Source organism: Phalaenopsis equestris, unplaced genomic scaffold (genome assembly GCF_001263595.1).
Source record: "Phalaenopsis equestris unplaced genomic scaffold, ASM126359v1 Scaffold220562, whole genome shotgun sequence".
In the NCBI taxonomy this organism is placed as follows: Eukaryota; Viridiplantae; Streptophyta; class Magnoliopsida; order Asparagales; family Orchidaceae; genus Phalaenopsis; species Phalaenopsis equestris.
The window spans coordinates 28,236-40,489 of NW_018238836.1; the positions used below are offsets into that span (position 1 = coordinate 28,236).

Below are 12,254 nucleotides of genomic sequence, written 5' to 3' on the forward strand. Positions count from 1 at the left end.
TGTTTTAATTTAATTATAATTTTTTTTATCACACTATTTTAATTAGAATTTCAACACTTTAAACTTCAAAATGTATTGATTGTAATAAAAATTATTATTATTTAATACATTTAAAATTAAAACCCTAACTTTTCAATGAAATATAAAAATAAACTTATACTCATCCAACCCTAAACCATAGCCACGCGAGACCTCTTCCCTCTATGAGATCCAAATTGCATGAGAGATGGCTTCGGTTTCCTCCCGCACGAACTCAACCTGTCGCCTCTATATGCAGTGTCTTCTTCTTCTCCCATCATCACCTCCTTTGCACACTACACTCGAATCAAGAGCTCGACTTCATCTCCCTCCTGTATAAGCTTACCCATCGCCTCCTCTCGACACGATGCTTCTTCCTCTCCTCTTCTTTTTCACTGGTAGGCTAGGGCATGGGCTCTCCTCTGCCGCTCCTTCCATCGCTGCTCGACTCCCAGGTAAGTCGGTCTGCGACATATATAGATGAATGCAGCTCTTCGACTTTCCGACCTCCGCTCAATTCCTCTCCCACTCTGTTCGGTTTCCCATCCTCTCAATTTCACTTATTCGTCTTCCGACAAGTTGTTTCCTCTCCTTCGATCATTTGTTTCTTCTCTCGGATAACTGAAACCGAACGTTACAGGTGTAATCTATAAATTTCTTCTCATTTCTTTATGGTGGATTTCTTGGTGTGATATTACTCCGTAGTTTTTTCCCATTCTTGAGTTATTCCACATTAAACCTAAGTGTTCTTGTGTTTTCTTACTTTGTGTGCTTTTATTTTGAGTTTTGCTTCGAATCTCACGAATTGGTGTTCCGCATTTCCACATCTTTTCCCTAACAAACACAACTTCAATGCTTTAGAGATACTCCACACCCCAACTTTGTGTGTCGACTAAAGAAGGCAATTTATGGACTAAAATAAGACCCTACTATACTATGATACTCCACCGTTTCCTCCTATCTCAGGCAGCAAGCCGCCAAGCAAATCCCTCCCTCCTACTCTATCACAAAAATTTCGATTACATCTTTTTACTAGGGTATGCAGATGAGATGTTGGTCACGGGAAACAATCCAGAAGCAACAGTTGCCTTTACTAGCAAGCTACACAACAAATTTCAAATAAAATAACTTGCGTGGTTTCTATTTTTCTGCAAATCCAATTTCATCATTTAAAATAGAGAAATCACATATGCAAACCCCACATATCCGGGATCTACTGAATCAAACTAGTTTTCAAAGTTGCAAATCAGCACATACTCCTTGTCCCTCCAAGCTCTCCATTGGCGTCTCCCTACAGCAACCACTTTCAGATCCTACACAGTACAAAAGCATCCCAGGATATCTACAGTATTTGATTGTCACACAACCTGATATATAGACTATGAAATTAACAAGGTGTGTCAAGATATGCAGGTTCCCACAATAGGTCATTTTCAGCTCATAAAAAAGATGCTAAGGCACGTCAAAGGAAACTTGACTCATGACATTCAATTCATAACAGGATCCACTACCCTACAGTCCTACTCAAGTTCATATTGGGTAGGCGATCCGGTCACTAGATGATCCACATCATGGTATTGCACATTTTTGGGTAGCAATGTAATATCATGGGCAGTCCCAAAAAAACCTACGGTGATTAGGTTTTTGTAAGAACTAAAAGAGTTTTTCATAGAATTGGATATAAATATTTTATTTCAATAACACCAAACAACACACCCCAAATACATAAAAAATAAATATTTATTTTGAGAGTTAAGCAATCTCTCCAAAACCCAAACTCATAAGACTCAAGATAACAATCTCATAGCATAACCTAATCCAACATAATAAGCCATATTTATATCCAACAATAATAACTAATAAAAGTCTAACCCTTAGGCCTCAGTCTAACATTACTCCCCTCCCAATAGAATATTTTGTTTTCAAGGGGAAAAGAAAAGGAAACTACTATTGGATCAAGTGTGTGACTCCCACTCAAACTGACATGAGTATGGCTCTTGTCGTCAATACTTAATTGGAATATGTGACGGATTGTTGACACTGTATGAGAATTATGCATAATCCATAGCATGAAGCATACGTATCTACAATGAAATCCAATAACGCTTGGACTAGTAACATTCGTTATGACCAACAACTCAAAATTCTAGATTGCCGCCTTCCCCAAATAGCGAAAACTAAGAAAGTAGATGATTTGAAAAAAAAATGATGGAAGAGGTGAGCCAAGTAAGATTGGGAATGGATAAACATTTCTCATCAATGAATAGGAGATTCATGACCTTGGAAGAAATGATGAAAAAGATCGCGGAGTTCCACATAAACTCGCAGCTGCCTACAACGGAATTCAGCAAAGGAATCAAAAGCAGACTCAACAATACATAAAAGGAATACTTGACATCCAGGCGACTGGAACAAGCATCAATAGGCTGGATAAGATAGCGGGCGATTTGGGGTAGGAGAATAGCGATTCAAAATAATTCATCCTGGAACAGGGAACCAAGATGAGTGGGAACCCAGTCAACAGTAGCATTCAATTGCATCAGTGCCTTTTGTTGCGACAGCCTTTCGTGCAGAAAACAAATCATGAGCCTATGGGGACGGGTGAATTGAGTATGGGAAGAGCCAAACTTATAGAAAGGAAATCAACATGGGTCGATAAAAGAAACCCAATTCCATCTTAATGGTTGGAATGAACTTCAGTCGAGGAAATTAAGGAGGAGACTCGCACATAAAGAAATTGAAGTTGTCGTTCTTTGAAGGAGAGGATGCCTATGGTTGATTTTATCATGGATGAAATGAATTTTGCAAGGTTAGGTCACGTCGTAGTCCCACCAGCTTCACATCTAGCTTGAATCATGGAAATTATCAGGAAACACTGTGACCCAATCTTTGCTTTCCATAATTGAATGATCTGAAACAAATTTGATAGAAACCAAATAAGAACTTCATAAAGATTAGGGCAACCAAATATTTTATTTCAATAAATCGAAACAACACACCCCTAATATATAAAAAATAGATAACAACAATTCAAGAGGTAGTCGATCTCTACGACCCTAACACCTACAATTCAACAGGAAGACAATCTCCATCAAACCCTAACTCCTAAGACTTAAGGCAACAGTCTTACAACATAACATAACCTTAAGCATAATAATCCTCATTTATACCACACAATAATAACCAATAAAAAAAAGATTGCCCTCAGCCACCAGTATATCAATCTTCAAGTAGAATACAAAGTGTTATCATTAGCGGCAACTGAAATTATTTGGCTAGTGACTTGCAACCGACTTTCACATAAACACCACAACAATACACTGTGATAATATGTTAGCTATTGCCTTAGCTAACAATCCTATCTTCTATGCTCACACCAAACATATAAAGGTGGATCACCAATTCATTTGAAATCTGATAGAAGTCAAAGTTCTAACACCCTAACACATATCTAAGTGACAACAACTAGCAGACATCTTCACAAAAGATCTACCAATCAACACATTTCTACATCTTAGAGAAAAACATACCATTCAACCGAAGGATACTAAGTTTGAGGGGCCATGACAACCTTCTCACATGACCCAATGGTCCCCTATTCTGTTTTTTTCTAAACAACAGCATAACTAAATGCCATTGCCATTACCACTTACTATGCGGGAGATCCCCTTCCTAACTAACCTCCCCTATATAACCTCATCTACTGTACACATCCCTTCAATGCAAAAAAATTGAAGTCTGTCTGTTTTTTGCAATAGTATGTTTCTAAGTTCATCAAATCAGCCTTTTCTCAAAAACAAGAACCATTTATGGTGGAGAAGATGGGGTCGTGAGCATGTATGGCACCTGTGACAATGAAGCTCCACACGAGCGTCGTTTGTCGCTAACCCATATGGAAATTCACAATAAAAATAACATAATACATAGGAAAAAATAATTATTTCAATGACTAGGCATATAGCTTGCCTAAGGTTCTGGTAAAAGAGGAAAAGAGCTTTGGGTGATTGTAGGATGCCCACAACTCCTGGCATGTTTGGTGGAAAGATGGTTGAGCCAATGGCTCCAATGCTGCTTACATTTCATGTGACACACTAATTTCTCCTAAGAAGAGGTATTTATAGTAACACATGACGCAAAAGAACCTATTAAGTCACCTAAGAAACCAAATGGCCTATAAACTCGCATGATTCACAATTATTCTTATCACAAGATGAAAATATGGGGGTAATATACCCAGTAATGTTATCAAGGAAAATAAAATTAGCAGTAGTTCTGAAAAAAAAAGCTTACACAAGGCAGTCTTGTTGTGCATCATTCAACATAAATAAATGGTATCCTATGCTTTTATGTCAAACATAAAAAAAAAAAAACATAGATTACATTACATAAAGGAAACATAAAACCAAGAGTAAGTAGTTGGGATAAGGCTAATGATAATGGTGATGATGATGATGACGCAAACACATCTAATGATGCACAGCAAGAATAAATAGAATAATACACAAAACAAGCTAGACATTAATGAAAATCAACTATAACTTAATAATACCTGTCCATGAAATGATCAAAAGCTCAGATTTGATAACTTATAGGTCCCAGAGTAAAAAAAAAAACATGGGAAGACCATAGACTTGATTGTAATTCAAAATTTTCAGTTAAAAGTGTTTCCACAACATTAGACAGATTCTGGTGGAGATAAATAAAAATAAAAATTTCAACTAATTGTTACAGCTGAATTAAAAAAAAAAAAGAGAAAAACTACCACACTTCTTCCCAGCTTCAACCATTGGCTAAGCTTCAATTTTAGATTCATCTGGTGCTATTTCCTCTTCTAGCATCTTAACAGCAGCTATAAGACTACTGGTTTCCCCTCTGAGGCACAAACCCCTCTCTTTCATCTCCTCCGAGAGTTTCTCGGCTGTACGCCAATCAATAGCCTTGAGGCAGAGAGTCCTTATCAATTTACTGTATTCATCAGCATTAGGCTGTACTCCGTGTTCCTTCATATCCTTCAAGCATTCAAGTGCTTTTTCATATTCCTCTATCCTACAATAACCTCGAATAAGTATGTGATATAATACTGGTGTCAATATTTTATGCTTCTTTTTAGCTTCACAGAAGATCTTAAAAGCCTCGTCCATTAGACCAGCCTTTGCAAAACCACTCATGATGACACTGTAAGTATATACATCAGGTCTGAGACCTCTACATTCCATAACCCTAGTCAGAGCAATTGCATCAACCACCTCCCCTTCTTTGCAAAGCCCTGTGATAACGTAGTTAAATGCTGCACTTCCAGGAGGCGGACCAGAATCAACCATTCTTAAGAGTAATGACTTCGCAGCTTCCGCATCTTTTATCCTTACCAGACTCTTCACAACTAAGGAAAAGGTCTTATTCTCATGCTTAAGTAACTCTTGTGGATAGTCCTCCAATAACTCCATTGCAATGCGAACAGATTCATCGTTTCTACATAGACCAGCGACTAAAAAACTTAAAGTATCTCGTCCAGGAAGGATGTTGTTCTCCTTAGCTAGCAGAAAAACTAAATGGGCCTCTTTTGCCTTTTTGCCCTTGCAGAAGAAGGTTATGATCTTACAAATCTTTTCAACATCAGGTAGGCTTCCGGAATTAAGCATCTTTTCACAAACAGACCAGGCTGTATCAATCATGGACTTCTTCCCAAGAGCTTCTATTGTAAAGTAAAACGTATATCCATCAGGAGCACAACCAAACTCATCAAACTTGTTGAAAACATCCAGAGCAGCTTTGGCCTTACCCAACTTCCAGAAAATAGATATTAGCTGATTAAGCATATCAGTATTTACATTCCACTCCAATTCGCCCAACTCCTTAATCAAATCCCACAACATGTAGGCTTCCATCTTGCTGATATCATCAGAGGCGCTGATCGTACTGACAAGGTAGCCTAACGCCCTCGAATATTTCGCATGTCCTTCTTTTCTGATAGCCCATCTGAAGAAAGAAACCAAATTCTCACCGGAAACGTGCGCATCCTGAAACACTCTCACCACAAACTCCTCACTCAGGCTCAGTTCTTCAAGCCTATCCAAGCTTGATCCAATATCTTGAGGTAAAGTGCTTTGGAGAATGGATAAAACGCTCTCAAGTTGATCGTTATTAATATCAGGAACCTCAGCTGGGACTTCTTCTGCGATTTCCTCTGAGTCCAGGGTAGCATCGCCACCGATGCTTTCCTCCCACAAGGTATTCAGTTCGTGTCCTTCTCCGACCTCATTCTCAAAGCCCCCCAGTACAGATGCAATTGGGGAAGCGTTTGATACCCCTAGCTCAATCGAAGAAACCCCGGCTTCTTGGGAGACAAAGTCAAAATTTTTAACAAAACCTTGGGTTCGATGAGATGCTTCGTCCTCTTCCGCCGAGCATTCATTGACGGAGGAAAAGAACTTGTTCAGGAAGGTGGGGATGAAGCGGATTGGCGATTTGGATCGCGATGGCGAAGATGAGAATATAGCTAGGGTTGGGTTTGTAGAAAAGTATGGTCGGATTGATCTGCTGAGAATGCGAGCTCGAGCTGTGGATCTCCACATCTCGGCTTTTGAAGCCAGTGGAGCTCAGAAGAGAATTGGGCGAGGGTTTTGGCCTTGCCCAGCACGCCTTCAACCAGGAGTCAAACGGCGGGTTTTGTACATTTTTTTTTTTGTTTTTTTTTTGGGTTTTTTATTTGTTTTGGAAATTTTACATACAGCGGCTGCTAAACATTGTTAATTACGCGCCACCGTTCCGAAGCAGCGAATTTATGCCCTAGGGATTCTGTTACGCGGCAACCTCCCTCTTTAGCGTCTGTTGCCGAGCACCCCATCCAGGGCTGTAAACAATTACTTCAGGGTCTGCTAGTATTCGGTTCGTTTGATACTGGCTTATATTTGAAATCGATTCGTATTCAAAATAGTTCATGAAAAGTGTGTTCGTGTTCGGCTCGAATAATATTTTTTGGCTCGAGTTTGACTCGAAATAGAAGAAATTGGAAGAGAAAGAAGAAATCCTAAACTCTTGCCTCCGAAAACAATTCTCTATTTTGAGAGGAGAAGGAGATGATTCGGAAGAGGAGAAGAGCAGTGAACATAAAAGACAAAACCTTAGCCTTTCGTGATTTTGAAGCCCTCGCGGTCAAACGCCTTTCGCGATTTTGAGAGGTAAAAGAAGAGTCGGAAGAGGAGAGGCAGCTGAACGCTTTTAACATTTTCGAACCTGAGAACATTCGAGAGTTGGGGTTTTTTAATTTTATACTTATATATTATGTTATATTAATTAATTATATAACTTATATTATATAAATATATAATATTTATAAAACTAATATTTATTAATAATTTGTTATGTATTGTAATTTATAGGATTTAATTTTTTAAAATTTGATAAATTTTTTTTATTTTAAAAATTTATTTAATTACAATTTATATTATTTAATTTTATGAATATGTATTATATGTGTATGTATATTTATTTATTTATTTCTTTTCGAGTCAATCCGAGCCGAATACGAGCGAACAAATGTTTGTTCGTGTTTGACTCATTTATATTTTGAGCTTAAAAATTTGTTCGTGTTCGGCTCGTTAAGCTTAACGAACGAGCCGAGCACGAGTTGCTCGTGATCAACGAGCCAAATTGACAGCCCTACACCCGTCCTCTTCACTTTTTTTTTTTTTTTTTTCCCGTTTTTTTTCGCGGTATCCCTTTCAAGTGATTTGTCGAGCCAACTTCCTATTCAGTGTCATTTGGGATGTTCAAGTGTGAGCTGCACTTTCTTTTGTTTTAGAGTTTAATTGGGGTAGTAGAAGCTTTTAGATGATCTGTTAATAAGCAGTTTATCCGGATAAGTTGGCTGATTTTTTGGTTTGTGCTTTTGGAAAACAGTTGATTTGCGGTTGATTCTTAATAAATGATCATTCTGCCACATTCTGCCACAGTGCAGTAAAGTTGTTTGCAACAAAACTATCATAGTTATATATTGATTACTTGAGAAACAAAAACGAGTTCAGAACAGTACAGAAAATAAGATACGTTGAATATTTAAATAGTAAATTGTATTAATATTTTTATATAAATTCAATTTAATAGAAAAATAGAACTTAAATATTTAAATAGTAAATCAAATCCTTATCTTATATCTCAATTTTGGTCTTACCCGCACATAAGCCAATCCCTGTTCACGATCGATGATGAGCTGCTTGATGCTTCTATTTAAAATATTTTCTTTTAGGACTTCTTTTCTTTTTTCAAGTGAGGATTACTATATCTGCTCACGATCGATGAAGAGCTGCTTGATGTTTCTATTTAAAATATTTTCTTTTTTTTATTTTCTTTTAGGAATTCTTTTCTTTTTTCAAGTGAAGATTATTATATTTGGATAGTCTTTAATGATTTTAAAATTTACTATCCTCTTCTTAAAGTCAAAACTCGATATATTTCTTTACTTTATAAATTAATATTAGTTTATGATTTTTCATAAATTCTCATTCCTTTCTTCTTACATGAAACTCTAAAATTCTTTGTTTGTAACAGAACTGTCTTGACAATATATTCGATACTGTAGAAGCAGAAAACTAATACAGAACAATAAAAAAAAAAGATGAAACAATCATCACGAATATCAAGATTTAAAAAAAAATAAAAAAATTATTAAAATTATAATTAAAAATATAATAATATTATTTTTAAAATTCAGATGAAAAATACAAAGTACTCATGCCAATACAGTGGTGAAGGAAAGCTTCGGTTACCTTGATCCAAAGTACTTCAGAAGGCAGCAACTTGTAGAAAAATATAATGTTTATTCACTTGGTGTGGTGGGCTTCAAGGCTTCTTGCGGACGTTCTGTGTTGAACCCTAGTCTGCCGAAAGAGCAAGTAAAGCCTCGTCGAATAGGCGCGCCATTGTTATTGTTAGAAGAAGGGCATTCTCGTCGAATAGGAGAGCCATTGCCAGAAGAAGGGCATTCTCGATCAAATCATGGATCCGTATTTGAAAGGAAAGACTGCTCCCGAATGCTTCAAGACGGTTGCGGAGATGGCAGGGAAATGCATGTCGAATAACAACATCAATCGACTGGCCATGGGGGATGTTTTGTGGAACCTCGAGTTCGCGTTGCAGATGTAGGAGAGCGCTGAGGAGAGCAATGGAGAGTTGATGAGCGGCACGATGTCAGTTGGGGAAGGAGCGCCACTGATGGTGGCGGGAAAGAAGGTTGCCAATGATCTGGGAATATATGCATCGACCATGACGGTGACGACGATGACAGAGGAGACGATCGACAGCACTCGATGGCAGAGGAGACGATCGACCATGAAAATGGCAGAGGAGACAATCGAACGCACGGGATGAGAGCCATTATAGGAATAAATTCTCTCTGAATGCGGGTCGCACAGTCGAACCCACGGCCGCGTTTAATTGAAAAGGGTGGGTGCTTATCGAAAAATGCTTGGCACGCAGTAAACAAAGGCTCCCAGTGGTGTTTTTAAAATGCCCATGCGGCAATAAGCAGCCCCAAAAACCCCCTTAAAGTTTTATTTTGATGTCCTAGAGGGTCCTAAGATATGGATTTGTTTTCTTTTAATTGGGCTGATTTTGGTAGGTTTGTCTGTTTCGGTTATTAACCTTATATGTTGTTTGGAAAGAAACATTTTTATTATGCTTGAAACTAATGATACTTTTTGCTCTTAGATTTTGTTAAGCTGTATAAAGGATTTTGATGGAGCAAGTTGTGCTCCATCAGTTTTGCTTGGCTCATTAGTTATTGCCCCTTTTGTATTTTTTTTACTGTGAAGGTGTTGTTCTTCTTTAACATTTACTTTCAATTCATCTGGATACAATCTGTATTTCTTATTGTTAAATATAGTCCACTATGCTGCCAGCATAAAAGATAATGGGACACCACCATTCAGAGTTAGATGCATATCAGTAGTTTTCAACCTTGAATGCATAGGCACAAGCCTTTTTTTTTTCAAACCCTTACCTTAGATTTCTCTTCTTTCCTTTTGGAATAGGCACAAGCTGTAAATTATCTGTTTGGTGCAAAAATCGACGAGGAAATTTGGTTTTGCCTTGGTCGTCGTTTTCCTGCTTGAACTATGACCGATCACTGGCTTTTAAAACATTTCATTTTTAAAGAAATTCTAAAATTCTGAATATAGTTCATCTCGTGGGATTGTTTGTCCATTTTGATTAGAAGATTCATAGGTGACAAGTATTTATTTCTTTATGAAGTGAATGCACATTAATCATATTGAAAAAATAAAGAACTAATTATTTTGTGATTTCTCTATTGTAGTGATTGTAGAAGTGAAAAACAAATTTCTCTTAAGATATTGTATATGAATATATTGATTATGCCTCAACAACAACTCATGATATTGTTCTTTATCATATTTACTTTCATTGTATTTCAGGAGATGAATCCAGCTCAATCTTCCACGTCGAAAGGCATTAGACGTCGTAAGGATTTTTTGTTCCTGCAACCTACAACGTGTCATATTTTCCACTTTGCAAGGTCCTAATCAGGGAAATAAATTTTAAAGCTGTCCACAAAATCAAATGGAGGATGATTGTGGCTATTTTAGATGGATAGATGAAGTAGATAATGAATTATATGATTGAGAGTATGTTGAAAGAGCATTGAACAAGGAGGTGATAAAGAGTGCGTCGAAATAGCATGATTGTGACTTGGAGTACCAGTTTAAAATATCAATTGTGTTACATTTTGTAACATTTGTTATGTTTTTATTGGTATATGTGCTCATTTAGTTTTGATGATTGTATTTTTGTATCTTAAAAGTGCATTGTTATTATTGTTGAAGCTATGGTTTCTTTAAGATGTCTAATCTTTCAGGTATGAACTTTTGTAAATCGAATTATGTTCTAATGTAATCTATAATAAGTGGTTGTTCTATGTATCTTGAAACCCGAAAACTCTTTGTAGCATTTTGAAATGATTGACAATTGAGTAATGTTGGTCTTGTCTTATTTATCTTCAAATCATATTTATGTATTTGTATAACTTTATAATCTACAATTGATATGCTGTTCCTTAGTTTGACCTGTTAAGCTACCACACCTCTCCTATTATGTAAGCTTGTATTTTGAAGGAACATTTGAAAGGTTTGGAAGTGGGATTTGATTTTTTGTGTAAGTCCACAGCTATCCCCATTCAAAAAATCAAATAAAAATTTATTCAAAGCAGCTGTAAATTCCTTAACACCCAATGAATACCTGCCATCTATCCCACCCACATAATAAATAGGAGTTAAAGAATCATAAATAAAATGAAGATGAATAAGTTTTGAGTGAGGAACATTAGAAAATTTGTTGGATCGCAAGCACAAATAAGTATAATAGAATGATTCAAAATAGTGAAGATCCATGCTTGAGTATGAATAAGGCTAAAACTTAGGCTGAACTCATATTTTAGAATCTATAAATGTTTAATATAAATCACTCATAATTGTGTGTTATAAGATAAGTATGAAATTATAGTTGTGTCATGTGTATATACATAAGAATTGCGTGTTATGTATTTAAATGCCCCCAAAACTGACAAAGAGGTTGCTACATTGCAGATAACTACTATTAACTGTTGAAATTAGAAGAAGCCACCTCTCTTGTTGACTCAATGGCTGTTAGAGATATTTATCTTGAAAAGCATAGTATGGATGCAATTATTTTTTTTTCAGGATGTTTCTTCCTAGAAGAAAAACATGATGACTTACTACTGATATTATGAGTTAATACTTGATTCTATCTAAGATAAAATTCTTACTACATTAAAAGAGTTACCACAGTTCCAAGTCCTGAATTAGGATTAACTCAAGATCCAACTTCATAGGAAGGCATTATCCAAAGTAGGTTTTGCTGACAACTAGAATCTATTCTATGAAATATAGATGATGTTTGCATTGAATAATGTTACCAATATAAAATAAAAATCATCATCAATAGTGCAATTTAATCCCAACTGACTATCAAATCTCTCTAAATCGTAATTGTATTGGGTCAGAAAACCCAAGAAATTTTTGGATTTACATCAACAATGCAACAAGTAGAATCATTCTACAACAAGTGATGTAGAATGTCAAAAAAATATTATGTGTAATCACCCAGACTTCACTCACCCAAGGTCCACAATAATGCATTTCAAAGGTTCATTTAGTTTACAGCAACCAAAAAGCTTTAGCCACATTATTAAAGATTTAGCCAGA

The 12,254-nt window shown here is 36.4% G+C and overlaps 1 protein-coding gene and 1 pseudogene across 1 annotated transcript; one reads left to right on the forward strand and one right to left on the reverse strand.

The window, feature by feature from the left end:
- Positions 1 to 4,620: 4,620 nt before the first annotated feature.
- On the reverse strand, positions 4,621 to 6,740 carry LOC110037523 (pentatricopeptide repeat-containing protein At3g02650, mitochondrial). The gene has a single exon (XM_020742187.1). The coding sequence runs from the start codon at positions 6,588 to 6,590 to the stop codon at positions 4,809 to 4,811; it is 1,782 nt and encodes a 593-aa protein (XP_020597846.1). The 5' UTR covers positions 6,591 to 6,740; the 3' UTR covers positions 4,621 to 4,808.
- Positions 6,741 to 8,312: 1,572 nt separating this feature from the next.
- Positions 8,313 to 9,612, forward strand: LOC110037520 (annotated as a pseudogene).
- Positions 9,613 to 12,254: the final 2,642 nt, after the last annotated feature.

Coding starts and splice junctions, on each gene's coding strand:
- LOC110037523 (XM_020742187.1), bottom strand. CDS start 6,590: ATGTGGAGATCCACAGCTCGAGCTCGCATTCTCAGCAGATCAATCCGA.